Source organism: Oryctolagus cuniculus, chromosome 9, assembly GCF_051225735.1.
Source record: "Oryctolagus cuniculus isolate XC-2025 breed Fujian yellow rabbit chromosome 9, ASM5122573v1, whole genome shotgun sequence".
Taxonomy (NCBI): domain Eukaryota; kingdom Metazoa; phylum Chordata; class Mammalia; order Lagomorpha; family Leporidae; genus Oryctolagus; species Oryctolagus cuniculus.
The window spans coordinates 89,671,074-89,698,358 of record NC_142875.1 but is presented as its reverse complement, the minus strand read 5'-3'; the positions used below and the strand labels follow the sequence as shown (position 1 = coordinate 89,698,358).

The following is a 27,285-nucleotide window of genomic DNA, read 5'->3' as shown; positions in this document are numbered from 1 at the left end:
AGTACTGACAACTGCAAGCTGCCAAAAGCTTCAGGGATTTGGAAGACTCATTTTCTAGGTATCTCAAGAAGAACTTGACTCTCTCAAACCACATATTTTTAGTGTCTTACAAAAGATATTACAATGAAATCCACATAAACTTTTTATTTTAATAAATACAGCGTACCCATGGCTTAGATTTTAAATCACAGTAGCAGAGTTGAGGGTTGAACAGGTAACAGTGAGTGAAGCCACTATTTCTAGAAGGATGCATGCCTACATGTGCTTTAGACACAAAGAGCAGGGCCATCACAGCAGAGCACACCACACACACCACCTGTGAGTACAGAGACGGAAGAACAGGAGACCCATGCAGTCCACAGCCACCATCTGAGCCCTCCCTCTGTGCTACAAAAGCAACAGAAGCTGCAGCCTCCACGTGAACCAGAGGTAGGTTCCTGATCACATCAAGCAAGTCTTTCCCATTAACAATTAGGCCAAGGGCACCCGCGATGGAATGGTATCCACTGATAAATACAGAACATTATTAAAACAGCAAGGAGGGAGCTACATTGATATTGTTTCTTCAAACACCACAAACTCTGTATCATAGCACAAACTGTATCATAGCAGTGGAGCAGCAGATGAACTCCACCTCTCAAAGGCTTAGTCCAAAAACTTCCTATTGGCATTCGCACCAAACAAAGCTCCCCTTACTTCTGGCATCATCTGTGAAGAAACAATGTAATAAGTAAGTATTCATGACTGAGAACTCACCCAGAGCTGTGTGTCTGACCCTCAGGCAGGAAGCCACCAACTTCTGTGTGGCCAAGGAGGAGGGCACAAAGCTAAGTGCACCCAATCCATGCTGTACGATCTGCACTCCAACAATCCTTGGTGAGAAACTTAACTGCAGATCTGGGGCTAAGAGTTACTGCTTACAAAACGGACAAAAGAAAAAGAAAATCTCAGGCTACTCCTGTCTAGGCTCCACCTGTGCTTGGGACATAGGGAGAAGAGGCAGTGTGACTGGATCATACTATTCTACATCAGATAGATCCTTCTTTCAATAAACTTTTACTGAGCACCTACCATGTATTAGGAATGACCACACAGAAAACTTACAATGCAAGTTTGGGTGAAGCACTTGTTATTGCAACTGATAAATTCTTAGGCAAACTTCTAAAGCTGTGCTGTACAATGTGATAGCCACCAACCACCTATGGTTATTATGCACTTAAAATGTGGCTAGTGAGAGGGAGACACTGAGTTTTAAACTTTACTTAAGGATGCCCATGTGGCTAGTAGCTGCTGAACTGGAAAACATTAATCTAAAGTTTAAGTTACCAAGATGATGCTCAAAGTCAAGTGCTTTAGTTATTAAGACAAGTGTCAAGAAGTAACTAAGTTAGCAGCCACAGATCACACTGAAGAGGCCACTCAGCATTTCAGAGCAAGTGAGATTTTTCCCAGCCTGCTTCCAAGAGCACATTTATACAAATCTGGAAACATCTGAAAAGCCAGTGACCTTATGGTAATTGTTCTAAAAAAGTATTTACATTAGTTTCTATCTTTCCAGCTAGAGAGAGAACTGCAGTCAGCAGCTCTACATGCAAGAAAACATACAGGTTAGCACAAAGCCCAAGGCCTCCCACACGTAAGTGGCTATCAGTACAATGTAACACCCCAACATGCTTAATTTCATTCCACTTAGGAAAATGTCAAAAAGTGTGAGTGACAAATCCCAAAACAGTGACTAGATCTGTGTTCTGTGTACAACTTCAGAGACAAGTAGCAGCCCGACTCACCTGCTGGGCTATGAGGTCCAACCGGCTTTCTAGGGTGTTGGAAACTTTTATTTTACGGTCTCCATTATAAATCTCAACTCCACCAGCTCTACAAAGAACACCAGAAATAGCAATTTTTAGATTTAAGGAAGACAAGGACACACAAATGACCTTATTCCTTTGAAGGACACTATTTTGGCATGTGGTATGTGAAACAAAATGGCTTAAAATTTAATTCCAAAAGTTTGTGAAGATTTCAGGTATTCAGGTTGATAATACCAAGTAACTACTGTGTGCAGTTTGTTTTTTAAAAGCATTATTTTATTTGGGGACTGGTGCTGTGGCGTAGCGGGTAAAGTCACCGCTTGCAGTGCCAGCATCCCATATGGACACCAGTTCAAGTCCTGGCTGCTCCACTTCCGATCCAGCTATCTGCTATGGCCTGGGAAAGTACCACTCTGGAAAGGTTTGTGAATTTTTTGGGGGAAAGAACGTTTATTTTATTCTCTACCTCTTTCCTATTTCTTTATTTCATCTATTTTTAGGTTTCTCTAAACGATCTATGCTCTTCATTAAGGCATTTGTTAAAACCTGACCTACTTTCTGTGATACAACTTTGTCCATATTTTGGGAAAAAGGGAAGGGAGACCACCATTATGTTAGACTGCCTGCTGTGCACCAAGCACTCCCTGAACATGAAGCCCAAGGCTTCTCATGCCTTTTCATTTATCTCCCCAATAACTTCTCACCATTTTATGAAAACAGAAAGGGGACTGCACAGAAGCAGAAACTGGGTCTGGTGGTTAGGACACCGCGTGGGATGTCTGCATCTCATAACAAAGTGCCTGAGTTCAAGTCCCAGCTCCACTCCCAATTCCAGCTTCCTAATAATGTGCACATTATTGGAAGACAGCAGGTAAAGCTGTGCACATTATATGGAAGACAGCAAGTAATGATTCAAATACTTGGGTTCCCAGACCTGACACCCATCTGGAGACCTGGATTGAGTTCTTGCTTGGCTTAGCTCAGCCCTGGCTTTTTTTTTTTTTTTTTTTTTTTCTTCTTAAGATTTTATTTATTTATTTGAAAGTCAGAGTTACACAGAGAGAGGAGAGGGAGAGAGAGAGAGGTCTTCCATCCGATCGTTCAACCCCAGATGGCTGCAACAGCCGGAGCTGTGCTGATCCGAAGCCAGGAGCTTCCCTCTGGTCTCCCAAGTGGGTGCAAGGGCCCAAGGATTTGGGCCATCTTCTACTGCTTTCCCAGGCCATAGCAGAGAGCTGGATTGGAAGTGGAGCAGTTGGGTCTCGAACTGGCGCCCACATGGGATGCTGGCGCCTCAGTCCAGGGCGTTAACCCGCTGCACCACAGCACTGGTCCCCAGCCCTGGTTTTTGCAGGCATCTGGGGAGTGAACCAGCAGACTGAAGATCTCCATTTCTGTCCCTCTGGCTTTCAAATAAATTAAGGGGAAAAAAAAAAAAAAAAAAAAGACAAGAAAATGATAGGATAACTGTCCTGACAACATTACTTTAAATGTCTACCAGGAGAAGACCTCAATCCTTATCTGCAATTGTGAAATTCAAAAAGCTCTGACCGCAGAACAAAATCTAATTCACATAGCTCCAAAAAATGAACTGGCTGGGGCCGGCACCATGGCTCACTTGGTTAATCCTCCGCCTGCAGCGCAAGCATCCCATATGGGTGCCAGGTTCTAGTCCCGGTTGCTCCTCTTCCAGTCCAGCTCTCTGCTGTGGCCCGGGAGGGCAGTGGGGGATAGCCCAGGTGCTTGGGCTCCTGCACCCACATGGGAGACCAGGAAGAAACACCTGGCTTCTGGCTTCGGATCAGCACAGTGCCAGCCATGGAGGCCATTTGGGGAGTGAACCAACAGAAGGAAGACCTTTCTCTCTCTTTCTCTCTCTCTCTCTCTCACCAACGGAAGGAAGACCTTTCTCTCTTTCTATAACTCTACCTGTCAAATAAATAAATAAAAATCTTAAAAAAAAATTCTTATAGAGCTGAAATGTGATCATGCCCTATTATCACTTAGCACAACGCCTGGGGCATGCTTAGGCTCCCACATAGAGTTTATATGCAAAGGGCAGCTGTGGTGATGACGTACGCCACCATGCCATCCCCAGCTCTAAAAGAATTCTGAAGTAAGTGCTACATTGACAATTCAGAGATGTGGAAGTCAAGGATCAAAGAAAATAAACAATTTGGACATGATCACTAGGCTAGCAAGTGGCAGAATGGAGACTCAAACCCATATCTGACAACAGCATTTACTAGGTCACATGCCCTCTCAGTTTATAAAGTGCTTTCACATCTCTTTATAAAACAAAACTCATCACATTTTCCTGGTGCAGTCCAGGTTCCACAGCTGATAAAAGGCCAAGTCAAGACTCAGATCGTAAAGCCCTGAGACTGCCGCTTTGTCCACTCACATCTGTAAGGGGACCTCATCACACCAGACATGGGGAGGCAGTCTGGCATGAGACAGTAAGTGGAAGCAAAAATTCCACTCTATTTCAGGGGTTCCTAGTGCTCACCTCAGCTGTATACAGTTTATTAGGGATGCTGGTGCCAGAAATGTGCTGCCATTTCCTCAGTCAACTACTGGTATTTGCAACTCTCTCCCCAAGGAACCTAATTATTTTCTATACATAATAGTGGTCCTTGTTCTGGGTTTCCTCACTGTCTGATATGGAAATCTGTGCCCCGCTTAGGATTCTGGGTGCAGTAGAACCACCTCTGCAGGATGAGCACAGTGACCACCAGCTGGACCTCAGACACTTGTCACCAGTAACCATGAAGACTGGCACAGTTGGGAGACAACACAACCACACCTCTACTCTGTATGTTGGAGGAAATACATGTTAAAAAGAGTCCAGGATTGGGCCAGCACTGTGGTGCAGTGGATTAAGAGCTACATGTGAGCCGCGGCTAGGCTAATCCTCCACTTTGCGGCACCAGCACACCGGGTTCTAGTCCCAGTCGGGGCGCTGGATTCTGTCCCGGTTGCCCCTCTTCCAGGCCAGCTCTCTGCTGTGGCCAGGGAGTGCAGTGGAGGATGGCCCAAGTACTTGGGCCCTGCACCCCATGGGAGACCAGGAGAAGTACCTGGCTCCTGCCATCAGATCAGCACGGTGCGCCAGCCCCAGTGGCCATTGGAGGGTGAACCAACAGCAAAAGGAAGACCTTTCTCTCTGTCTCTCTCTCTCACTGTCCACTCTGCCTGTCAAAAAAAAAAAAAGAGCTACATGTGACACTGGCATCCCATGAGTACTGCTTCAAGTCCCATGGAAGATCTCCATCTCTCTCTAACTTTCAAATAAAGGCCAATCTGTCTGCACCCAAGAGCAGCAACACGCTGGCAGCAGGAACACTCCTTACATGTCCTCAGGCAGGTAGGCCTCCTGATCAATCTGGACATCAACATCTTTTTTGGTGGCAATTTTGTACATAGGGATTGCTTTTTGCACAGCAGCCTGGGAAGAGAGAAAACAATGAAAGGCTTTAATGGGAGCCATGCAGTAGATGGCACCTCCATCAATATGTTATGCATGCAAAGACATTCTTATGTATTTCAAGTAAGAGTATAGATGCACGGCTGCTGGACGGTTAAAACTGTGCAGCCACTGAGAAAAAAGGAGCTAAAACAATAGCTTTTCCACAGCAGAGAAGACAGGGGAGAATTTCATGAAGAATCAACAGTTATCAGGTGTGAAACATGGCACAGCAGGATACAGATCATCACCCTAACCAGAAGCATTACCAGGAGAGGGAGGAGGAGGGGAGAGGAAAGAGAACTCAAGTGTCTATTAGTAGAGAAACGGATAAGCAAAATACAATGAAACGCTATTCAGTGTGGAAGAAAATTTTGCTAAATGCTACAATATGGATGAACCCTAAAGACATGCGGAATGAGATAAACCTGTCACAGAGGCCAGGTGCTATATAACATCACTTACATGGGGTACACGGGACAGAGCAGGGGAACGGGCAAAGTCTCAATTTTGGAAGGTGAATAAATTCTAGAGATGGCTGGTGGTGATGGTTGCCCACAGGGCAAAAGTACCTCATGCCACTAAAATACACTTTAAAAAGGTTTATCACAATTAGCTCACCAGGAAAAAAAATGAAAATTTATACTATATTGCAATTATGGCAAATCTAATTAGTAGGAAGTCCTTTTTCCCCTCCAAAGATTTAGAGAAGGAGAGAGAGAGGGTAAGCATCCATCCATTGGTTCATTCCTCAAACAGCCAGCATTGGATCTGGTCGAAGCCAGGAGCCTGGAACTCTACCCATGTCTTCCATATGGGTGGTAGGAACCCAAGCACTCATACCAGCTTTCACTGCCTCCCCAGAAGCATTAGCAGTGAGCTAGATCAGAGGTGGAACAGATAGGATTTTGACTCTAATACTGAATGCTGGCATTGTAGGTGGCAACTTCACCTGCTGTGCCACAACACTGGCTCCAGGAAGTGCTGTCTTCAAACAACATTGTACACACTCCAGTATCCATGGAAAAAAGTTTCTTAAAAGAGTTGAAGGAACTTCAATATTTACCTCTGAAAATATTACTAAAAAAATTAAGTTGATACCTACATTTAATAGTTCCCCGCCCTTCATAGCTAATACAGTGTACCACTGACACTGGACTGCAGAAGTTTCAAAAACAGCTTGTGTAACACCCAAATATACCCTGGTGTCCTCAAATGGGGCTGGCTGGCAGCTCAGACCTGCCTCTGTAGGATGCTATCACCCTGGCACCTTCTCATCAGTCCTGCTCTGTTTCATGGGTTCATACAAGAGGCAACGTCAGCACAAAGCAGGATCCAGCTTACTAAGACAGTTTACAAACTACAACCACAATGTGTTATAGTGGAGAATGAACAGCTGAGAGAAACATACTTATGTGTTCCAGTCAGCACATTATCCTTCCAAGGAGAAGAGTTACTCGAGACAGATTATACTAAGGATACAAATACAAATGTTTTAATTTATAAGAAATGTAATTGCCAGAGGAGTGAGTACTTACATCCTTGCCCAAAGTTATGGGGAAGAATTTTCATCTAAAGAGAAACCTTCATTTTGTTAATGTTTACTTATTTGAAAGGAACAAGGGGGGGAGGGAGAGGAAAAGAGGAGAAGGGAGGGAGAGAATGAGGGAGGAGAGATTGATTGATCGCCCACTGGCTGGTGCACTCCTCAAATGCCTACAATAGCTGGGGCTGGGTCAGGATATAGCCAGGAACCTGGAACTCCATCTGAGTCTCCCATGTCAGTAGCAGGATTTCATGTACTCACCCATGAAAAGTTCTTAATGATACAGACTTTGACTTGACCAACTTCTGGTATCCACATTCTTTCTCTAGTTATATGAGCATATTTAATTAGGTCAGAGCCCAGTCTTATTCATCTAGCAGTAGGCTGCCTCTTTTAAGAAAGCACTGCATACCTATATATTTGTTCTAGTGTCGGAGGCACTGCTTTTATCACTTGATTTTAAGATTCTGATTTTACTGGGGCTGGCACTGTGGCACAGTGGGTTAAGCTGAAGTTCCGGTTGCTCCAATTCAGATCCAGCTTCCTGCTAATGTGCCTAGGAAAGCAGAAAATGGCCCAAGTACTTGGGCATCTGTCACCCACTGTGGGAGACCTGGAAGGAGTTCTAGCCTACTGGCTTTGGCCTGGCCTAGCCCTGGCCATTGTAGACATTTGGGGAGTGAACCAGCGGAAGGAAGATTGATCTCTCTGTGTTTCTCCTCTGTTAACTCTACCTTTCAAATAAAATAACATACATCTAACAAAAAAAGAAGAAAAATGGTAGCATTAAACTTTTACAAAGAGAGAAGGACAGGGGCCCAAGGGCCAGTGTTGTGGCACAGCAAGTTAAGCCACCATTTCCAACAATGGCATCCCATATTGAAGTGCTGGTTCAAGTCCCAGCTGTTCCACTCTCCATTCCACCTTTCTGGGAAGCAACAGTTGATGGCCAAATAGTTGCTGCCACCTAAGTGGGAGACAGATTGACTTCCTGGCTCCTGGCCTTGGTTTGGCCCAGCTCTTGCTGTAGACATTCAGGGGGTAAAATAATGGATGGAAGATCTCTCTCTCTCTCACTCTGCCATTCAAATAGTTGAAAATAAACTCCAGACTGCTGGCCTTGGTCTAGCCCAGTCCTGGCCATTGTAGGCATGTAAGAAGTGAACAAACAGATGGGAGTTCCAATTCTTAATTAGTAAAGAAAAAAGATTTCTTTACCTTTACCAGAGGGAAATCTTGTTTCCTGCAACGAACAATCATTCTGGGCTCCAACAACTGGTATAAACCCTGAGATATAGGACAGTCAGATGCAATTAGTAGAAATTGCAAACTATATATAAAACAATAGCAAAATATTTTTAGTTCCCTGATCTAGGGAGGAAAAATGTCCCCTGGTAAGTAAGTTCCCACAAAAGACAGATTATACAGTATGAGAACATGGAAAGATCCTAGTATCACAAACCAGATAAATATACCCCATGATTTGATGGCAGATGAGGACAAGTATTACTGTACTTAACATAAAGAAAAACTCACAGCTCAGAAGTATAATTAAGCATATAGCAGTTAGTCTGAACCCCAGTATCTATGGCAAGTATTTCAGTAATAAAATCACATTAGGGAAGTTTAAAGCTGGAGGGTTCAAACTAATTTGACCATTGAGTTACAAAGGACCGTAGTAGGCCTGAAGTCTTATCCAACCAGATAGCTATTACTGGAGTACACATTTTAGATAAGATAAAGAATAAAACAAGAAAAACAGCTAAGATGAGAAGACAAGAAAAACAGAGTTGATCTCCAACAGACCCTGAAAACCACCTCACAACTATGGCTGTAAACAGTAAAACTGGGCTATGAGAGTACCTGGAGGACCAATCCATCGAGCAGCACTTGGTACCTGGTTGTGTCTTTCACCACCTTGCTGAGTCTCTGTTTTGCTTCATTTAGAAGGTCCTACAAAGAGTAGAAAAGAAAAAAGTTAGCTGCATCCCTGGGTAGTCAGCTTAGAACTCATTGTGAAGGTGGTGCTGGGTCGTGTTACATCTCCTGACTTTATCGCTGGGTATTCATTCAATAAACAGTCCCTGAGAAAGATGCTGAAGCCGATGCTATGCTAAGTATGTTAACAAAGGAAGGATGCAACAGTACCCCGTGGGTTGGTGTTGTGCATATGGTCTGATGCTGCATACTGGAGTGCCAATTCTGCCAGCTCCCCATTTCCAATTCAGCTTCCTGCTGGTCCTCTGGGGCCAGCACTGTAGTGTAGCAGGTTAAGCCTCCACCTACAGTGTCATCCATATGGGCGCCGATTCGAGACCTGCCTGATCTGCTTTCAATCCAGCTCCCTGCTAATGCACTGGAAAGCAACAGAAGATGGCCTAAGTACTTGGGCCCCTGCACCCACATGGGAGACCCAGAAGAAGCTCCTGGCTTTGGCCTGACACAGCCCCAGCCATTGTGGCCATCTGGGGAGTGAACTCTCTCTGCCTCTGGCTCTCCTTCTCAGTAATTCTTTCAAATAAACAAATCTAAAAAAATAAAAATAAAAAAACACAATCACACAAGTGCACACTCCTGCTACTGACACAAGAGACTTGGATAGAGTTCCTGGCTCTTGGCTTTAGCCAGGCCCAGCCCTGGCTGTTGCAGGCATATGGGGAATAAACCAGTGGATGGAAGATTTTTCTGTCACTCTGCCTTTCAAATAGAGTTCCCCCTGAAATTCAGCCTCTAGAACTGCTGAGGGACTGTGGCCTGCTCCACATGGTGGGGCCAATGTGAGGGTACTCACATGCAAGGCAAGACTCCTGTCCCTACATAAAGAGGCCACAGGAGCACAGGGCACACAGGAGGCTGTTCCATGAACACACTTGCTGGGCTTTACATCAAACCAGTGCACTAACTTTTAAAAAAAGCTTACTATCTTGACATAAGATATCTCACTATTATCAGACTAGAGAGCAGCAGTTGGTTAAAAAGCATGACTGTGGTGATGGCACATAAAAAATTGTTCAATAGCAAACATGAAGAGAATTTAACCACTGTGAAGTAATACAAGTACAGAGCACAGAAGTACAACCAATGACCAAGGGACACAGTTGCAATTCAAGTCCAGAACTGCCAGACTCCAAAACTCTGTGCTGCCTCAGTCTGGTTCAGGTCTGCAGAACTGAATTAACTGAATAATCTGCCTAGCAGAAGTACAAGGTCCACTGTTCCTCATTTTCTTGTTCCTCATTTTTTCTCTACCCCAGGTTATAGACATCCCTCACTTCCAGGGGAATTGTTTGAATCTGCCAGACATCTAATTACAAGAAAACATTTATTTTCTTCTTTCTCTTTTTGTTAAAATCTGCTCTCAGAAGACATATTTATTTGAATTTATTTATTTGAAAACACATACAGAGAGATCTCACATCCACTGGTTTACTCCCCAAATTCCCACAACAGCTGGGGGTTGAACCAAGCCAAAGCTGAGATCTCAAACTCAACCCAGATCTCTCAAATCAGTGACAGGGACCCTGCTACTTAAGCCATCACTTGTTGCCTCCTAGGGTGTACATTAGCCATAGGCTGGAATCAACACAGCCAGGACTCTGATATGAGATATAGTTCTCAAGTGGTGTCTTAACCCTTCAGTCAAATTCGTGCTCTGCAAACATTTCTTTTTATACTAAGTACAAATATGTCAAAGTTTTAAAAAATCAGGAGTATTCCTTTAAGAACTCAGTTAAATCTTTTAATAGTCAAATCTGACATTAAACAACAATCCAAATACATATAAAGATTGTTTCTGATGTATAACAAGAGAAAGTTTTAAGCAATATGAGTGTATACTGTTGTAAAGATTATTAATATGTAGTTGTACAGCTTCCAGGAGTTTCACAAAGGTGTTTGAGGATCCATGTCATTCAAGATTGTGATGGAAACTACTCTATTATTGTAATTGGTTCCCTGCCACCCATGTGGGAGACTGAGTCCTGAACTCCATGCTTTGGTCTGATCCAGCCCTGCCTGCTGTTGCAGGCATTTGGGGAGTAAACCAGTGGATGGACGATCTCTGTCTCTCTTTCAAACAAAATGAAAATGAATTTGGAAAATTATTTCTAAACTTACCCAAAAAATCTGTTTCAAAATAACAAAATAATTTTTTTTAAAAATTCTAACAGGGCTGGCACTGTGGCACAGCAGGTTAAAGGCCCAGCCTGCAGTACTGGCATCCCATATGGGCCCCGGTTCAAGTGCCGGCTGCTCCTCTTCCAATCCAGCTCTCTGCTATCGCCTGGGAAAGCAGAAGATGGCCTGAGTGCTTGGGCCCCTGCACCCGCGTGGGAGGCCTTGATAAAGCTTCTGGCTCCTGGCTTCTAATCAGCTCTGCTCTGGCTGTAGCAGTCATTTGTGAATTGAACCAGCACAATGGAAGACCTCTCTCTCTGGTTCTACCTCTAACTCTTTCAAATAAATAATTCTTTAAAAGAAAATTCCAACTCATACTATTTCCAGAAAAATACTTGTATAAATACCCTTATTTTGTCACTAGAATCCTCTCGTTTAATTATAAAAATAAACCAAATGATTTTTTTAGGCCCAAAATCCAAGGATTCCAAATATGAAGTGATAACTGTAGTTTCCTTCTACTTTACAAACTTTAAATAGTTAAATGCTTTTTAATTTATTCTTTCAGTTAATACACACACACACACATATTGTGGGGAGCAACTCGGACTAGACTTTTACTCGAATTAAGACTTATTCTATGCATCTGCTCTCCCACAATATGGCGCTGGGAGAGGAGCAAACAGCTTCTACACAGCTGCCTCCAGTTCAACCAATAAACTGTAGGACCTGCTCCTGATTGGAGGAGAGCAGCGTACTCAGTGTGTGGGTAGCAGAGTTGGGATTGGTGGAAGAGGACTATAAAGGAGGAGAGAGACAACATGCACCAGGAACATCTATCTGAAGGAACACCTGTGCAGCCCCCAAGAGAGCTGGCCGGCGGTGTGCTGCTCCCCCGCGGAAGTGGGGAAAGTGGCTAGGGGGAACCGCCCTTCCACGGAGGTGGAAGGGACGGTAGCCAACCCGGGAAGGACCAGCAGCAAACCCGGGAAGGGCCGAGCAGACAAAAGAACAGCGCAGGGTTCTGTGTCGTTCCTCCACGAAGAGGGGGAGTGACATAATGGTGCCGTGACTCGGATATGAAGCCTAGGCAGGGTTTAGTGTCGTTCCTCCATGAAGAGGGGGAGCGACATAATGGTGCCATGACTCGGATAGGAAACCCAGGCAGGGTTTAGTGTCGTTCCTCCACGAAGAGGGGGAGCGACAACATATATACTATCTTCCAACATGATTTAATGCTATTCACAGTCAATAAATCACTTTCATTAATAGTCAAACAATTAAATAGATTATACCATTTCTTAAGTGGATAACAAGCAGGAATACAGTGTTAGAACAGTTTTAAGCAAACCTTAAGTGATTATAATTTCCAGAGCAGTTCATAACATTCTAGTTTGTTAATAAATTAAAAGAAATACTTTTATTGCTGCCCTGTTACAACCCAAAGTTGAGTCCTTTTAAAAAAAAAAAATTTATTTGAAAGGGAGAATGACAAAGAAAGAGCAAGAGATCCTCCTGCTGGTTCACTCCCCAACGGCTACAACAGCTAGTCTGGGTCAGGCCAAAGCCAGTGTATTCATTCAGAGAAGAGATTTGGGGTTAGAAATAATCCAGCTGGAAAGCCCATGAGAGTATTTCAGGCATGGAAAGCCAAGACACTCTGGGGAAAAAAAAAAAAAAAAAAGAGGACCTAAATGAAAGATCTCTGTGAGTGAGATCCCAGTAGAAAGAATGGGCCATCAAAGAAGGAGGTACCTTTCTCTGAAGGGAGGTGAGAACTTCCACTTTGACTATGACCTTGTCTAAATATGATCGGAATCGGCGAACTCATGACAAGTTGCCTTGGCAACTCATGACAAGAGCCTAGGGTGATTACTGATGCCATAAACAAGAGTGTCAATTTGTTAAGTCAACAACAGGAGTCACTGTGCACTTACTCCTCATGTAGGATCTCTGTCCTAAATGTGCTGTACATTGTGATTTAATGCTATAACTAGTACTCAAACAGTATTTACACTTTGTGTTTCTGTGTGGGTGCAAACTGTTGAAAGCTTTACTTAATATATGCTAAATTGATCTTCTGTATATAAAGATAATTGAAAATGAATCTTGATGTGAATGGAAGGGGAGAGGGAGAGAGGAGGGTTGTGGGTGGGAGGGAAGTTATGGGGGGGGGGGGAGCCATTGTAATCCATAAGCTGTACTTTGGAAATTTATATTCGTTGAATAAAAGTTTAAAAAAATCAAAAAAAAAATAAATAATAATGCAAATGACTAGAGCAGACTGAAAAATAAACTCAAAGTTGATTGACTCATAGGTCCAAGGTCTTCTACCAAACTTCCTTAAGCACATACTACTACTCTAAAAGCAGCTAATGAATGAGTCAAATCAACACAGGTGTTAAAGGAATTTTAGTCCCCTGGGAGGAAATCCACTACTGATTATATAAACTCAAAACTGTTAGTGAAGACACTAGGTAACAATCATCTTGAATTAGTAACATTTTGCAGTCAAAATTTCCCCACATTTCTAAGTTCAAAAGTGGATAAGCCACTCAAATTTGGGACCACTTGCCATAATTTAAAGTATTACAGGATTTACATTACTAAATCATCTCTTTATACTCAACACCCTAACAGCTTCTATCTGGATATTTCTTGGCCCCTTAAAGTATGCCCTGGAGCAGTTGTTTCACCTAGTGATTTAAGATGCTTGCATCTCAACAAATCTGAGTTTGATTCCCAAATTCCAGCTCTTGACTCCAGCTTCCAACCAATGTAGACCCCGGGAGGCAGCAGTGACATCTAAAGTAACTGGGTCCTTGCTACCATCCTGAGAGACATGGATTGCATTTCCAGCTCCCAGTTTTAGCCCCAGCTCAGTCCCTGCTCTGTAAGCACTTGTGGAGTGAATTAGTAGATGGGAATATGAATGCTCTCTAAAAAGTCCATTGAAGAAAAAAAAAAGGCACATCTACACATGGACAGGCATCTGGCCTGAACAGTTAAGATGAAGATTGAAGATTAAGACAGCCACTTAAGACAGGCGCATCATAATACCTGGTTTCACTACCTGGCTCTGGCTCCTAACTCTAGCTTCCTGCTAATGCAGACCTTGAAAGGTAGTAGTGACAGCTCAAATAATTGGATTCCGGCCACCCACACAGGTCCACACCAGCCATCATTGAGGAGTGAATCAGAAGATGGAAGTTCCCACATGTTCTCTTTTTCTCAAAAACAAAACAAAGGCCGGCACCGCAGCTCACTTGGCTAATCCTCCACCTGCAGCACCGGCACCCCAGGTTCTAGTCCCGGTTGGGGCACCAGATTCTGTCCCGGTTGCTCCTCTTCCAGTCCAGTTCTCTGCTGTGGCCCAGGAGGGCAGTGGAGGATGCCCCAGGTGCTTGGGCCCTGCACCCGCATGGGAGACAGAGAGGAAGCACCTGGCTCCCGGCTTCGGATCGGTGCAGCGCACCGGCCGTTAGCGACCTTTTGTGGGGTGAACCAACGGAAAGGAAGACCTTTCTCTCTGTCTCTCTCTCACTAACTCTGCCTGTCAAAAAAAAAATAAAAGAAAAAAAGCTTTAAAAAAAAGTGAGCTTTTTAAAAAATTAATTTATTGGAGAGGCAGAGAGACTGGTTTTCACTCCCCTAAATTCCTACTTTGGCTCCTAGCTGAGACTGAAGCCAGGAACCAGAACTCAATCCAGGTCTCCCATGAGGGTGATAGAAACCCAACCACTTGAAACATTACCTGCTGCCTCCCACCGTATACATCAGCAGGAAGCTGGAATTAGGAGCCAAAGGCAAGTATCAAACTCAAGCACTCTGATATAGGATGCAGCTATCCAAACTGTTCAGCCAAACACTCACCACGAACTGGTTTATTTAACAAAACACTTGTCCTCCCGATTTTCATTTTTGTTACTGGAATGACCATTCTCCTAGTTTTCTAGGCCTGAAATTCAGAACTGAGTGTTGGACTTGGAAAAAGAGGAGTCAAGCAGTAGCCAATGTCTGAAAAGTCTTTTATACAAAGTGTCAGTATTGACAATGCTACTCAGTTCTCTCTGTCACCTTACAAAATTGGACCATATTTCCATAATGAAGAAAATGGTACGTCTTCCATTTATTCAGGCTTTTAGTTTCATAACTTTTTTCACATGGGTCATATTCACTAACAGTTTCTCCTTTCAGCTGAAGAGTTTCTGCATCTATTGTAAATACAAGATCTACTTTTCATTTTATTTGCTTACTGGTCAGTGCTGACATAGGGAAAATACTGATTCCTATATAGTCACTGTAGTCAGTCACCTTTTTGAACTAGTTACTAGTTCTGTGTGGACAACCATATCTGCAAAACTTCCAATATTTCTTCCTTTCCTATATTTATACAAGTGTCTTCAGGAAGTCCATGTAAAAGGTGTATTATAAAAATAACTGCATGGATTACAAAAGTTTTGTGCACCAAAGTAAATTTATTTTACACAAAATTTTAGAAGCATCTTCGTATACCTTTTATTTCTCCATTTCATCAGGAACCTAGGGACTCTACAGCCAACACTGAGTGACAGTGGAAACACCAGGTATTTGTTTGGTTCCCAAATATGAAAAATACCTATAGCCTTTCTCAAAGGTTTCTGTACTCTTCGTTGGATGACTACAGTAATTCCCAAAGGTTTGGTCTAACCTCTCCCCTGTTAAATTTAGCTGACACATTCATTCCTTGAGCCCAACTTGTGGTATTTTCTGCAAAATAAGAGATCTTCCATCCACTGGTTCACACCCAAAATGCCACAACAGCAAGAGCTGGGCAAGGCCAAATACAGGAGTCCGGAACTCCATCCAGGTCTCCCAAGTGGGTGGCAGAAGCCCAAGCACTTGAGCTTGCTGCCTCCAAGTGCATTAACAAGGAGCTGGATTGGAAGAGGAGTAATTGGGACTTGAACCAGCATTCTAATATGAGATGTGGGCATCCTAAGTGGCAACATAACATACTGTACCACAAAACCTTATTAATTAGTACTTTCAAACTAGGTTGCAAACATTTTTTAAACATGAATTAATTTACTTAAAAGGCAATAAGACAGAAAGAGGGAGATAAGACAAAGATCTTCCATCTAATGGTTCACTCCTCAAACGCCTACGACAGCAAGGGCTGAGCCAGGCTAAAGCCAGAATCCTGAAACTCAACCCAGGCTTCCAACACGGGTAGGATGGATCCAAGTACTCGAGCCATCCCCTGCTACCTCTCAAGATGTGCATTAGCATAAAGTTAGAATTGGAGGTGGAGCATGGACTAGAACTTAGGCATTCCAATATCCCAAGGGCATCTTAACCACTAAAGAACTCCCTCCCCACCTTTTACCCATGTCCTTATTTCCTCCTCCTACCTTCCCCTCACCAGTACCAATCTCTCTCATGCAGTGAGCAGTCTGCCCCTCACATACTGTGAACCAGAAGAGTCTTACACGCTGTTAAGATTGGAAGGTCCTTGCAGACAGGGCTTAACTTACTCATGTTTGTATTTTTTACAATACCTTATGTAATAATATGCTGAATAAATATTTTCTAAAATTACTCATCTCCTAATTAACATTAACTGTGAGTCTCTATAATAAACAAATAAGCATTTTCTAATTGTGTAGCTAACGAGGTTACAATTACTCACTGTGATAAGATCATCTCTTGCTCTGAGGACTTTCAGCCTTGCTTGATTCATCAAATTGGACATCTGACTGCACAAAGTGTGGAAAAATAGTATCAGTAAAGCCTAACAAAAACTGCAGAAATGTACAGCATCCTATGCATGTGCAACAAAGACCTGATAAATACTTCTCTAATGATCCAAGATAAACATACACAGATACATTCAGTGGTTTCTACCAACTTATTTTTAAAGCAAATGGAACATTTATTTTATAATTACCAGGTGGCAAGTAAGCACTTTCACATCAGTTATTACAACTTACTCATTCAACAATCCTGTACGGCTTCCATTTTCAGAAACAAGGAAAATGAACTTAAACAATTTGCCTAATGTCAGACAAGTAATAGGTGTTGAAGTTAAGACCTGAATCCAAAGTGGTCAAAGCATCTACCTGGTCCTCTTGCCTCATTAACTTTTTTTGTTTGTTTTTCCATATTTGAAAAGCAGAGTTAGACAGAGAGGAAAATAGAGATCCACCATTTGCTAGTTCATTCCCCAAATGCCTGGAGCTGAGCCAGGCCAAAACCAGGAGCCTGGAACTGCATCTGGGTCTCCCATGAGGGTTGCAAGGACCCAAGTACTTGAACCATCATCTGCCGCATCCAGATGCATTAGCAGGAAAGTAGACTGGAAGCAGAGACAGGTCTCAATCCCAGGTACTCCCACACAGGATATAAGTGTCCCAAGCTACAGCTCTGCCACAGCACTTGCTACTGTCCCACTGACTTCTGAAAGCTTTAAGTTAGCACTACAACCTAGATCTACTTACATTTTCTTCTGCTGCTCAATCTGCTTTTCTTTCTTCTCATAGTATTCCATAATCTTCAATCTCTGGGTTTGCACAAGACGACCTTTCTCGATGTTGAATTCCTCTTCCGCCTACAGGGGAATTGACTAGTATTAATTCATTACATTAGATTTTGCAAAAATAATTTTATTTCAAGCAGCTGGTGACCAGGTATACTTCCTTTTATTATTTATTCCATATGAAATCAAGAAATTTATCATGACTCTCATCTTCAAAGATGACTTCCTTCTGGGGCAGTCACTTAGCCTAGCGGTTAAGATGCTATATAAGATGCCTGTGTCCAAGAGCTTCCTCCAGGTCTCCCTTGTGGGTGGAGGGTCCCAACGACCTGCATCATCCTCTCCTGCTTTCCCAGGTACATCAGCAAGGAGCTGGATTGGAAGTGGCACAGTTGTGACTCAAACTGAAGCCCTTATGGGATGCTGGCACTGCAGATAGCACCTTAACCTACTACAAACAGTGCTGGCCTTAACAGTATTTTAAAAGTTATAGAGGAGGGCCGGCACTGTAGCACAGCGGGTTAACACCCTGGCTTGAAACATTGGCATATAGGCGCCCATATAGGCGCCGGTTTGAGACCCAGCTGCTCCACTTTCAATCCAGCCCTCTGCTATGGCCTGGGAAAGCAGTACAAGATGGGCCAAGTCCTTGGGCCACTGCACCCACGTGGGAGACCTGGGAGAAGCTCCTGGCTTTGGATCGGCACAACTCCGGCTGTTGTGGCCAACTGGGGAGTGAACCAACGGATGGAAGACCTCTCTGTCTCTGTCTGTCTATCTGTCTCTCTCTGGTTCCTGGCTTCAGATTGGCACAGCTCCAGCCATTTTGGCCATTTGGGGAGTGAACTAGCCTCTGCCTCTCTGTAACTCTGCCTTTCAAATAAATAAATAAATCTTTAAAAAAAGACTTTTTATTTCTTCACTTTCATTCCATTCTTTTAAAGATTTATTTACTTATTTGAAAATCAGAGTTAGTTACAGAGGAGAAACACAGGCAGAAGAGAGATCGTTTTTCCATCCGCTGGTTCACTCCCCAAATGGTCGCCAATGACCAGGGCTGGGCCAGGCCAAAGCAGGAATCAGAAGCCAGGAGCTTCATCCACATTGCCCACATGGGTGCAGGGGCCCAAGCACTTGGGCCATCTTCCACTGTTTTCCCAGGAGCACTAGTAGGGATCTGGATTGGAAGTGGAAAAGCCAGGACACAAACCAGGAGCCCATATGGGATGCCAGAATTGTAGGCTGTAGCTTAACCTGCGTGCCAGGGCTAGTCCCATTTATTATTCTTCTTAAGCATTTATTTATTTACTTGAAAGGCAGTTACAGAGAGAAAAACAGGGAGAAAGGGAGAAAGAGATATCTTCCATCTAACTGGTTCACTCCCCAAATGTCTGCAATGACCTGGGCTGGGCCAAGCCTAAGCCAGATATCCATTTGAGTGTCACAGGTGGGTAACGGGCCTACACAGTTGGACCATCTTTTGCTGCCTTCCCAGGAGCATTTAGCAGGAAGCTGGATTGGAAGTGGAGCAGCCAGAACTTCAACTGGTACTCACAGGCAATGCTGACATTGCAGGAGGCAGCTTAACCTGCTGAGCCTCAGTGCTGGTCCCCAAGCACATACATTTTTCTTTCTTTTAAGATTTATTTATTTTTTTGAAAAGCAGAGATACCGAGAGAAAAGGACAGAGACAGACAGAGATCTTTCATCCACTGGTTTATTCCCGAAACAGCTAAAGCCAGGAGCCAGAAGCATCTTCCAGGTCTCCCAAGAGGCACAAACATTTTTAAGGCTGTATAAGTAACAAATGTAACCACAGTGGATGCATTAAAATAAGAATGGAAGTAGAAGAAGATAATACATTTTGGTCATTTTTTAAAAATATTTAAAAGATAAAGGTCTTAAAATGTCTGTACAATACCTAGGGAGAAGAACAATTTGATATATCATTAAGAAACACCAATTGGTATAAACAACGTTTAACTAAAAATACGGATAAAAATTTCAAATGCTGACTATCACCTTGGTAATGTACAGGGGCTTTCATTTTTTCCCCCTTAAATCTCAGAGGCAGGGGGACAGAGAGAGGGAGGGCGCGAGATCAAGAGTGAGCGCAAGCGAGTCGCACATGAGCTCCAACTCCCACCCACTGCTTCATTTCACAAATTCCAGGGCTACTGAGCCAAAGCTGAACCTAGGAGTTGGGAAGGCAACCAGATCTCCCATATGGATAGCAGGAACCCAATTACTTGAGTCATCACTACCGCCTCCCAGAGTCTGTTGTAGCAGACGCTGGAGTCAGCAGCAAAGCTAGATACTGAACTCAGGCATACTGATATAAGACACAGGGACTTTAAAAGACTATACCTTCCCCTAGTGAACTATCAAATTTAGCTAGAGACAGCTAAATGTTGAATTCCAGATTACAGCAGAAAATTAACCCATTCATTACATTTCTAGCCCCACCATAAAATTTCAGGACACTCACTGGTGATAACAACAATTGGAAAGGAAAAGTTATTTTTAACTTTAAAGATATACACATATTCCTATTAGTCCCACACAATGTATTAAACAACTTTACTACTGTTTATTATTAAATCAGAACAGTATGAAACCTTGATAGCTTAAAACTAGAAAATGGCTCTCACCTTTGCATCTATTTCTTCTGCTTTCTCGTTGGCTTCTTGTTCAATGAAAGCCATCATGTGCTTAATCTGTAAGGAAAAAGATATTTTATTTTTCAATTCAACAAAAGAAAATACAATTATCTTTCCTGATTCACTCAATAATCATTTATTGAAAGCATATCATGCACTGAATACAAACACGTATATGTAACAGTTTCTACCCTACAGAAAACACAGTCTGGAGTTTGTTCTAGCACACTGACAAAATGCAACATTCAATAACACAAACAGGTCATCATCCTAATCTCAAGCAGCTTGGAATACACAGGAGGATGGCTACATACCCCCCCTACCTCACACTCTCCAGCCAGTATCCTCTTTCTCTTCTCCATCCCTAATGAAATGTGTTCAAAAGCCAAGCACACTTAATCTTTTAACTTTTTTTTTAAAGATTTATTTATTTATTTGCAAGTCAGAGTTACAGAGAGAAAGGAGAGACAGAGAGACAGAGAGGACTTCCATCTGATGGTTCACTCCCCAACTGGCCGCAACGGCTGGAGCTGTGCCGATCCGAAGCCAGGAGCCAGGAGCTTCTTCCAGGTTTCCCATGCAGGTGCAGGAGTCCAAAGAATTGGGTCATCTTCTACTGCTTCCCCAGGCCACAGCAGAGAGCTGGATCGGAAGTGGAGCAGCCAGGACTAGAACTGGCACCCATATGGGATGTCAGCACTGCAGGTGGCAGCTTTACCTGCTATGCCACAGTGCTGCCCCTTAACCTTTTAACTTTCTTACATCCTACTCTCAATACACTTCAAGGCCCCCTCTCTCTGAATGCAGTCTCATAAAGTGACAGTCTCCTTGCCCTTGAATCTTGATATTGATGTTTTTAAAAATTTATTTATTTAAAATGTGGACAGAGCAGGAAAGGGGGGAAGAGGAATACAGAGGGAAGGAGAAGGATACTATCTATCCAATGGTTCATACCCAAATGCCTCCAATAGTCAGGGCTGGGTCAGGCTGAAGCCAGGAGTTGAGAATTCCATCTTGGTCTCCCACATGGTGGCAAGAGCCCAATTACTTGGGTCATTACCTGCTACCTCTCAGGCTTAACCCACTGCACCACAACGCCCACCCCAATCTTACTTAATCTTTCATTATAACTTAATACAATGACCAACTTTCCCTTCTTGAACAATCTCTTCCCTTAGCTTCCATAACTTCTCCCCTGCTCCCCTTAGTTCTATGGGGCGATTCTCTTCTTCCTCAGCCTCCTAGACAGCTTTCTGAACACCCTACTGATAGTAACCTGAGTTCAACCCAATCAATATTAACTGCTTATCAGTCCTCTCCCCACCTCTCACTTTGATCTCTGTCTCGGGGACTTAGCATCAACACCTTACTTTGCTTCCTTCTACCTCAGTCCTCACATCCAATCAGCACTAAGTCCTAGCAATTCTCTCTTCTACTAGTTCAATTTGCCCACAATGTTCCATCCTTAGAGATACTACTCTAGTCCTCACCCATCATTTCTCAGTGGAGTTGTTACAGCTTCCAAATTTCTTTCCCCTCTACCAATCTACACTGCAATGACAGATCCTTTCAAAATGCCCATAAGGTGAGCATCTGGTGCAGTGGCTGGGAATGTCCAAATGCCATATCTGAGCACCTGATTCAATTCCCAGTTCATCTATTTCTGATCCAGCTTCCTGCTAACATGCATCCTGGAAAGAAACAGATAACAACTCAAGTACTTGGACCCCTGCTACCCATGTGGAAGACTCATATTGAGTTCCAGGCTCAGCCTGGCTGAGCCCTGGGTGCTGCAGACATCTGGGAAGTAAACCAGTAAATGGAGGATTTCTTTCAGTCTGTTTCCTTGCCTTTCAAATAAAAATGCAATTTTTTTTTAAAAAAAATGCCTATCTTACCCTGCATCACTCTATCTCCACTAAGACAAAATGCAAAGATTTCAAAAGATCCTCTGATCACTGCTACATTTTACACATCACATGAAACAAATCCCCTGCTCACCACTCAGACCACCTGCTCTTGCAATAGCAAATCTATTTAACTTCCTTGACCTCATCATTTTCTTATCTCTAAGACTTCAAATACATTCTTCCTTCCAGTTGGCATATTCTTTTATTTATTTATTCATTTTGACAGAGATAGACAGTGAGAGGGAGAGACAGAGAGAAAGGTCTTCCCTCCGTTGGCTCACTCCCCAAATGGCCGCTACGGCCGGCGCGCTGCGCTGATCCGAAGCCAGCAGTCAGGTGCCTCCCCCTGGTCTCCCACATGGGTGCAGGGGCCCAAGCACTTGGGCCATCGTCCACTGCCTTCCCAGGCCACAGCAGAGAGCTGTGGCTGGAAGAGGAACAGCCAGGACCAGAACCCGGCGCCCAAATGGGATGCTGGCGCAGCAGACGGAGGATTAGCCAAGTGAGTCACAGCACCGGTCCGAGGTTGGCATATTCTTACTATCCCTCTTCATTTAGCTAACATTTCAGGCCTTTGCTCACTTAATTGTTAACTTCTTTGGGAAATCTTTCCTGATTCTCTCATGTATGTTTATCTCAGACACTCTACATCCTGTCTACCACAGTGCCTAAGCGTATTTGTAAATATTTGCTTATACATTCCTACCCTCAACTCATCTATAAGCAAGGAATTTCCTAAAGAGTTGTAGATCGCTGGCTACAATTGGAGAATAAGGTCCACTTATTCTGAATGGAGCCTGAGAGATGGTCTTTTACATCCAAAACACAGAATAATCAACACCACAGCAGGTATTCAATAAACATTCATGAGTAAATGAAAATCTGGAGTTTCAAGCCTTCTGAGTAGTACAGGGCATCCCAGGTACTTTCCAGGGTCTAACAGTCTAAAAACAAGTCCCAAAGCAGCTTCTCTATCTAAAAATATACTATAAATCTAATATACACATAGTTGTGCAAAAGTGAGTCAGTGCTATGGTGCAGCAGGTTAAGCTACTGTCTGGACACTAGCATCCCATATCCCAGTGCTGGTAAGTCCCATCTGCTCTGCTTCCAATCTAGCTCCATGCCAATGCGCCAGGCAAAGCAGTAGAAGATGGTCCAAGTACTTGGGCCCCTGCCACTCACATGAGTTCCTGGCTCTTGTCTTCAGTTTGACCCAGCCTGGCCATTGACACCATTTGGGGAGTGAACAGTGGAAGGAAAATCTGTAACTGCCTTCCAAATAAATAAATCTAGAAAACAAAAATACAAGCTCATAGCATCAAGATCTTAAGATACATGGTATGGCTTTAGAAAGGCTTTTTTTTTTTTTAATCAAAATCCTTAGGAGCCACTCTACTTTTGAGGTGCCAAAAAAATTATAACTAGAGCCTATTGTATAGACACTTCAACTTTTTTCTTTAAAAAACAATCTTTTTTTCTTTAATATTTATTTATTTGAAAGGCAGAGTTACAGAGAGGGAGAGAGAGAGAGATCAATTTTCCATCTGGTGATTCTCTCTCCAAATGGTTGCAACAGCCAGAGCTGGACCAACCCAAAGCCAAGAGCCAGGAGCTTCTTCCAGGTCTTCTATGTGGATACAGGGCCCAAGAACTTGGGCCATTTTCTGCTGCTTTCCCAGGCACATTAGCAGGGAACTGAATTTGAAGTAGAACCCATATGGGATGCCTGCACCACAGGTGGCAGTTTTACCTGTTACGCAACATTGCTAGCCTGATACTTCAACTGTTATAAAACTGCAGGCAGGCCTTGAAATATGTGGAGCATCTAATCCAGAGCTGTATGCATGGAAAATCACTAACCTCACGTAAGGAATTAGCCCCCACAGATGGTATGCATGTGATCATGGTGAGGAACAGCATCTCTACAAATGCAGTTTGAAGCCTCACTAAGCTCACTCTGTCTGGAATTTTTTTTAAATGGGCATTTTATATTTTTTAATTAATTTTTAATTAATTTGAAAAGCAGAGTTACAAACAAAGAGAGGGAGAGACAAAAGAGAGAAGTCTTCCATCTGCTGGTTCACTCCCCAAATGGCTGCAATGGCCCAAATGGCTGCTGGGCAGATCTGAAGCCAGGAGCCAGGAGCCAGGAGCTTCATCAATGCCTCCCACATAGGTGCAGGGGCCCAAGCAGTTGGGCCATCTTCTACTGCTTTCCCAGGCCATCAGCAGTGAGCTGGATTGGAAGAGAAGCAGGAGGGACTGGAACTGGCACCCATATGGGATGTCAGTGCCGCAGGCAGAGGCTTAACCCACTCCACCACAGCGTGGGGCCCTGGAATTTTTAAAGTAGTTTAAGTACAATAATCAAAAGTGGTGTTTATAAATGCTATGAGACAAGCTTGGCCTTTAAAGGTGAACCCTGATTCAAACCTGTATTATCTGCCTTTATCACTCCTGCTGTACTCTCAGCTACCAGATTTGACCAGACCAGCATAGCCTAGAGCAAAACACAGATCTTAACACAGGTCAGAGAAGCATATTTACAGTCAACAAAGAGTTCTATGAAGAAAAATAATTTCAGCACCTTAAAGATATTCAACTCCATCCCAAAGGCAGAAAACAACTGACTTTAACAATACTTTCTTATTCCTGTTAACCCAGTAATTAAGTTTTTTGGATTCCTTAAAAAATTTGATGAAATAAATGATCACACTCCTCACATAGAAAAGCAAATATGTACAAATATTTTAATATAATGGGGACAAGGCCAGGGAATTCTGGATTATAAAGCACCTCCTAGGATGGCCCAAGTAGTTGGGCCCTGCACCCCATGCGAGACCAGGATAAGTACCTGGCTCCTGCCATCGGATCAGCGCAGTGCGCTGGCCGCGGCGGCCATTGGAGGGTGAACCAACGGCAAAGGAAGACCTTTCTCTCTGTCTCTCTCTCTCTCACTGTCCACTCTGCCTGTCAAAAATAAATAAATAAATAAATAAAAAATAAAAAAAAAAATAAAGCACCTCCTAGGTTCTTGTCCTATTCACCTGTGAGAGTACAGTGAACAAAAAACACTGCTGCTCATAAAGGTTACAAAAATCATGGAACGGTACAGAAGACAGACAAAATTTCTTTACCCTTTCAATTTTATATAAGGAAAAAGCAATCTTTTGGTCTAGATCCCAAAAAAATACACAGCAGTACCTTCACACTACATTTGAGGAAGCCTCAGTCTTTAATAAACATAACAAGGCAGGAAAACAGGAATAAGAGGATGAAAATTAGTATCGTGACAACTGAGACAATTTAGAAGGTACTGTTCCACTGCATCAAGTTTTTCCTACACTAAAAATCAGAAGCAGTGACAAATATTCAAAAACCCCACTGTTCTATAAGATTCCTTAAACTTCTCCATAGATGGTATTTTTACCATCCTCATTTCCCCTTTGTGATTAATGAGGAAATACCTCACTCGTTAGTGCATATTAGGTTTAGAAAAAAAAAAATCGGAAAGACATTTTCATGGGAATGGAAATATCGACCAAAAAACCTTTTTATTCCTCATCTAAGAAAATTCATGAGCCGGTGAGTGTGCTTTAGTCAGAGAATTGTGCTCTACTTCAGGAAAAGAGGAGGGTTAGTTCTCTCAACTACACGGATATTAAACCGCAGCCTTAAACTACCTTCTCTCCAAAACCTACCAGCAATCAAATGCAGGACCCTGGTTTTAGGCTATCGGCAAGACAGATGGAAACCACTTCTCACGTTAGTTACAGATCCACCAACGCCGCCACATTTTCCAAAGAGGCCTCTGCGCTGTAATATTCCTAATACCCACAAACTTGAAGGCAGGGCACATTTTTAAAAGCTAGTTTCCCAGGACTGATTATAACCTTTCACAGTGGACATGTATGCTCACGACTTTCACACAATATCCACAAACTGACTCATCTACAGGTGAGTACCAAACAGGCGCTGGGGCTCATAAACGTCGGGAAAAAGAGCTTTGTGTTTGACAAATATTAACATACAAACCAGATTAATTACGACGGAGGAGACGCCACCAAGAGGAAAATGAACACTTAAAGACAATGACCTCAAAATAACATTGGGAGCTGCTCTCCCTCCCCACGCAGTTTCTTCGCTTTCGTAGGCCGTAAACCCTTCCTTCAGGATTAAATATGAAATAGACGCTGTTTTCAACCTAAATCTCAGCTCCATTAAGCATAGCGAGTAGCCGAGGCGGCCGCCCACCAGGCATGGCCTTCAGCAGGCGGCTAGAAGGCAAGCAGGCAGGGCGCAAAACCCGAGCAGAAGTCACATGAACTGCGGAGTTAACTTAGGACCCGAGGACTCCGGGTAGGGACCCTCCCGCAGGTCCTCGCCCGCACCCTCCCCGAGCCATACTCCAGCTTTCCACCTCCGAGAACTAACCCAACTCTCACCTGCTTTTGCACATCAGCATCGCTGAGGGCCATGGCGAAAGCGATACTAGGCCGACGGTCCCCACTGCAGGCACAGAAGAGGAAAATTCCAGGTCGACCTTCGGCTCCCTGTACTTATAACTCCAGCTTCCGGTTCCTTCTGGGTGACCGCGCAGCCCATCCCTATGAGCCTTCTCATCCAATGGGAAGAGAGTAAGGCCAGGGAAGTCCCACCTTCTCCCCACCCCAACCCGCCTTCTGTGACAGGGCGCATGTGCAGTGGGCCCTGCCGGAGTCCTTTTAATTCCTAGCTCGTGACCACTGTTTGTTTTCCTAAACCGCCTGATTTGCGGTAGGAAGGATAGAGGAAGAGAAGTTCCTGGGTCTCAAATTAGTTGAGCTGTTTGGGTTTCTTCAACCCTGCAGCCCTTGCATTTTTTTAGAGTTTAAATATTTTATTAATAATCAAACCAGAATTTATTGTAATTTTCCTTTCTTAGCGTTAATGGGAAAAACTTATAAATATTTTATTTATTGCTATGGGAAGCCATGGATTTGAACTGGGCACCTGTAGTAGGTCAAATCAATATAGATTAATCACAGTAACTAAGCTTTAGTTGGTTGCAATAGGCCTTGTAGCCAATTAACTAGGCTGTAATCAATTGACTGGTTGATTGACTAAGCTGTCACCAGTTAAGTCACTTTCTATCCTCACTTCCGTTTTTCTATAAATGCTGTCTGAGCACTTTGTTGTTTAGAGTTTCTCAGAACTTTCTCTGTTTCTGGAAGCCTCCTGACTTGGAAATATATATATATACACACACACACACAC

The 27,285-nt window shown here is 43.3% G+C and overlaps 1 protein-coding gene across 1 annotated transcript; it reads right to left on the bottom strand.

Moving 5' to 3' along the window:
* Window positions 1-129: 129 nt before the first annotated feature.
* Window positions 130-26,615, bottom strand: ATP6V1E1 (ATPase H+ transporting V1 subunit E1). Its single transcript, XM_002722538.6, has 9 exons — window positions 26,475-26,615; window positions 20,108-20,173; window positions 17,419-17,528; window positions 16,611-16,677; window positions 8,687-8,776; window positions 8,042-8,110; window positions 5,165-5,259; window positions 1,788-1,875; window positions 130-708 (listed from the first exon to the last, which is right to left on the bottom strand). The coding sequence occupies exons 1-9, from the start codon at window positions 26,505-26,507 to the stop codon at window positions 646-648; spliced, it is 681 nt and encodes a 226-aa protein (XP_002722584.1). The 5' UTR covers window positions 26,508-26,615; the 3' UTR covers window positions 130-645.
* Window positions 26,616-27,285: the final 670 nt, after the last annotated feature.

What these genes read in the sequence shown, in the direction of transcription:
- ATP6V1E1 (XM_002722538.6), bottom strand. Translation starts at nt 26,507, where the DNA reads ATGGCCCTCAGCGATGCTGATGTGCAAAAGCAG. An exon ending in CAAGAGATGATCTTATCACA is followed by an intron (nt 8,777 to 16,610) that starts GTGAGTAATTGT and finishes TACTCTTTGTAG; the next exon opens with GACCTTCTAAATGAAGCAAA. An exon ending in TGGACCTCATAGCCCAGCAG is followed by an intron (nt 709 to 1,787) that starts GTGAGTCGGGCT and finishes GTTTCTTCACAG; the next exon opens with ATGATGCCAGAAGTAAGGGG.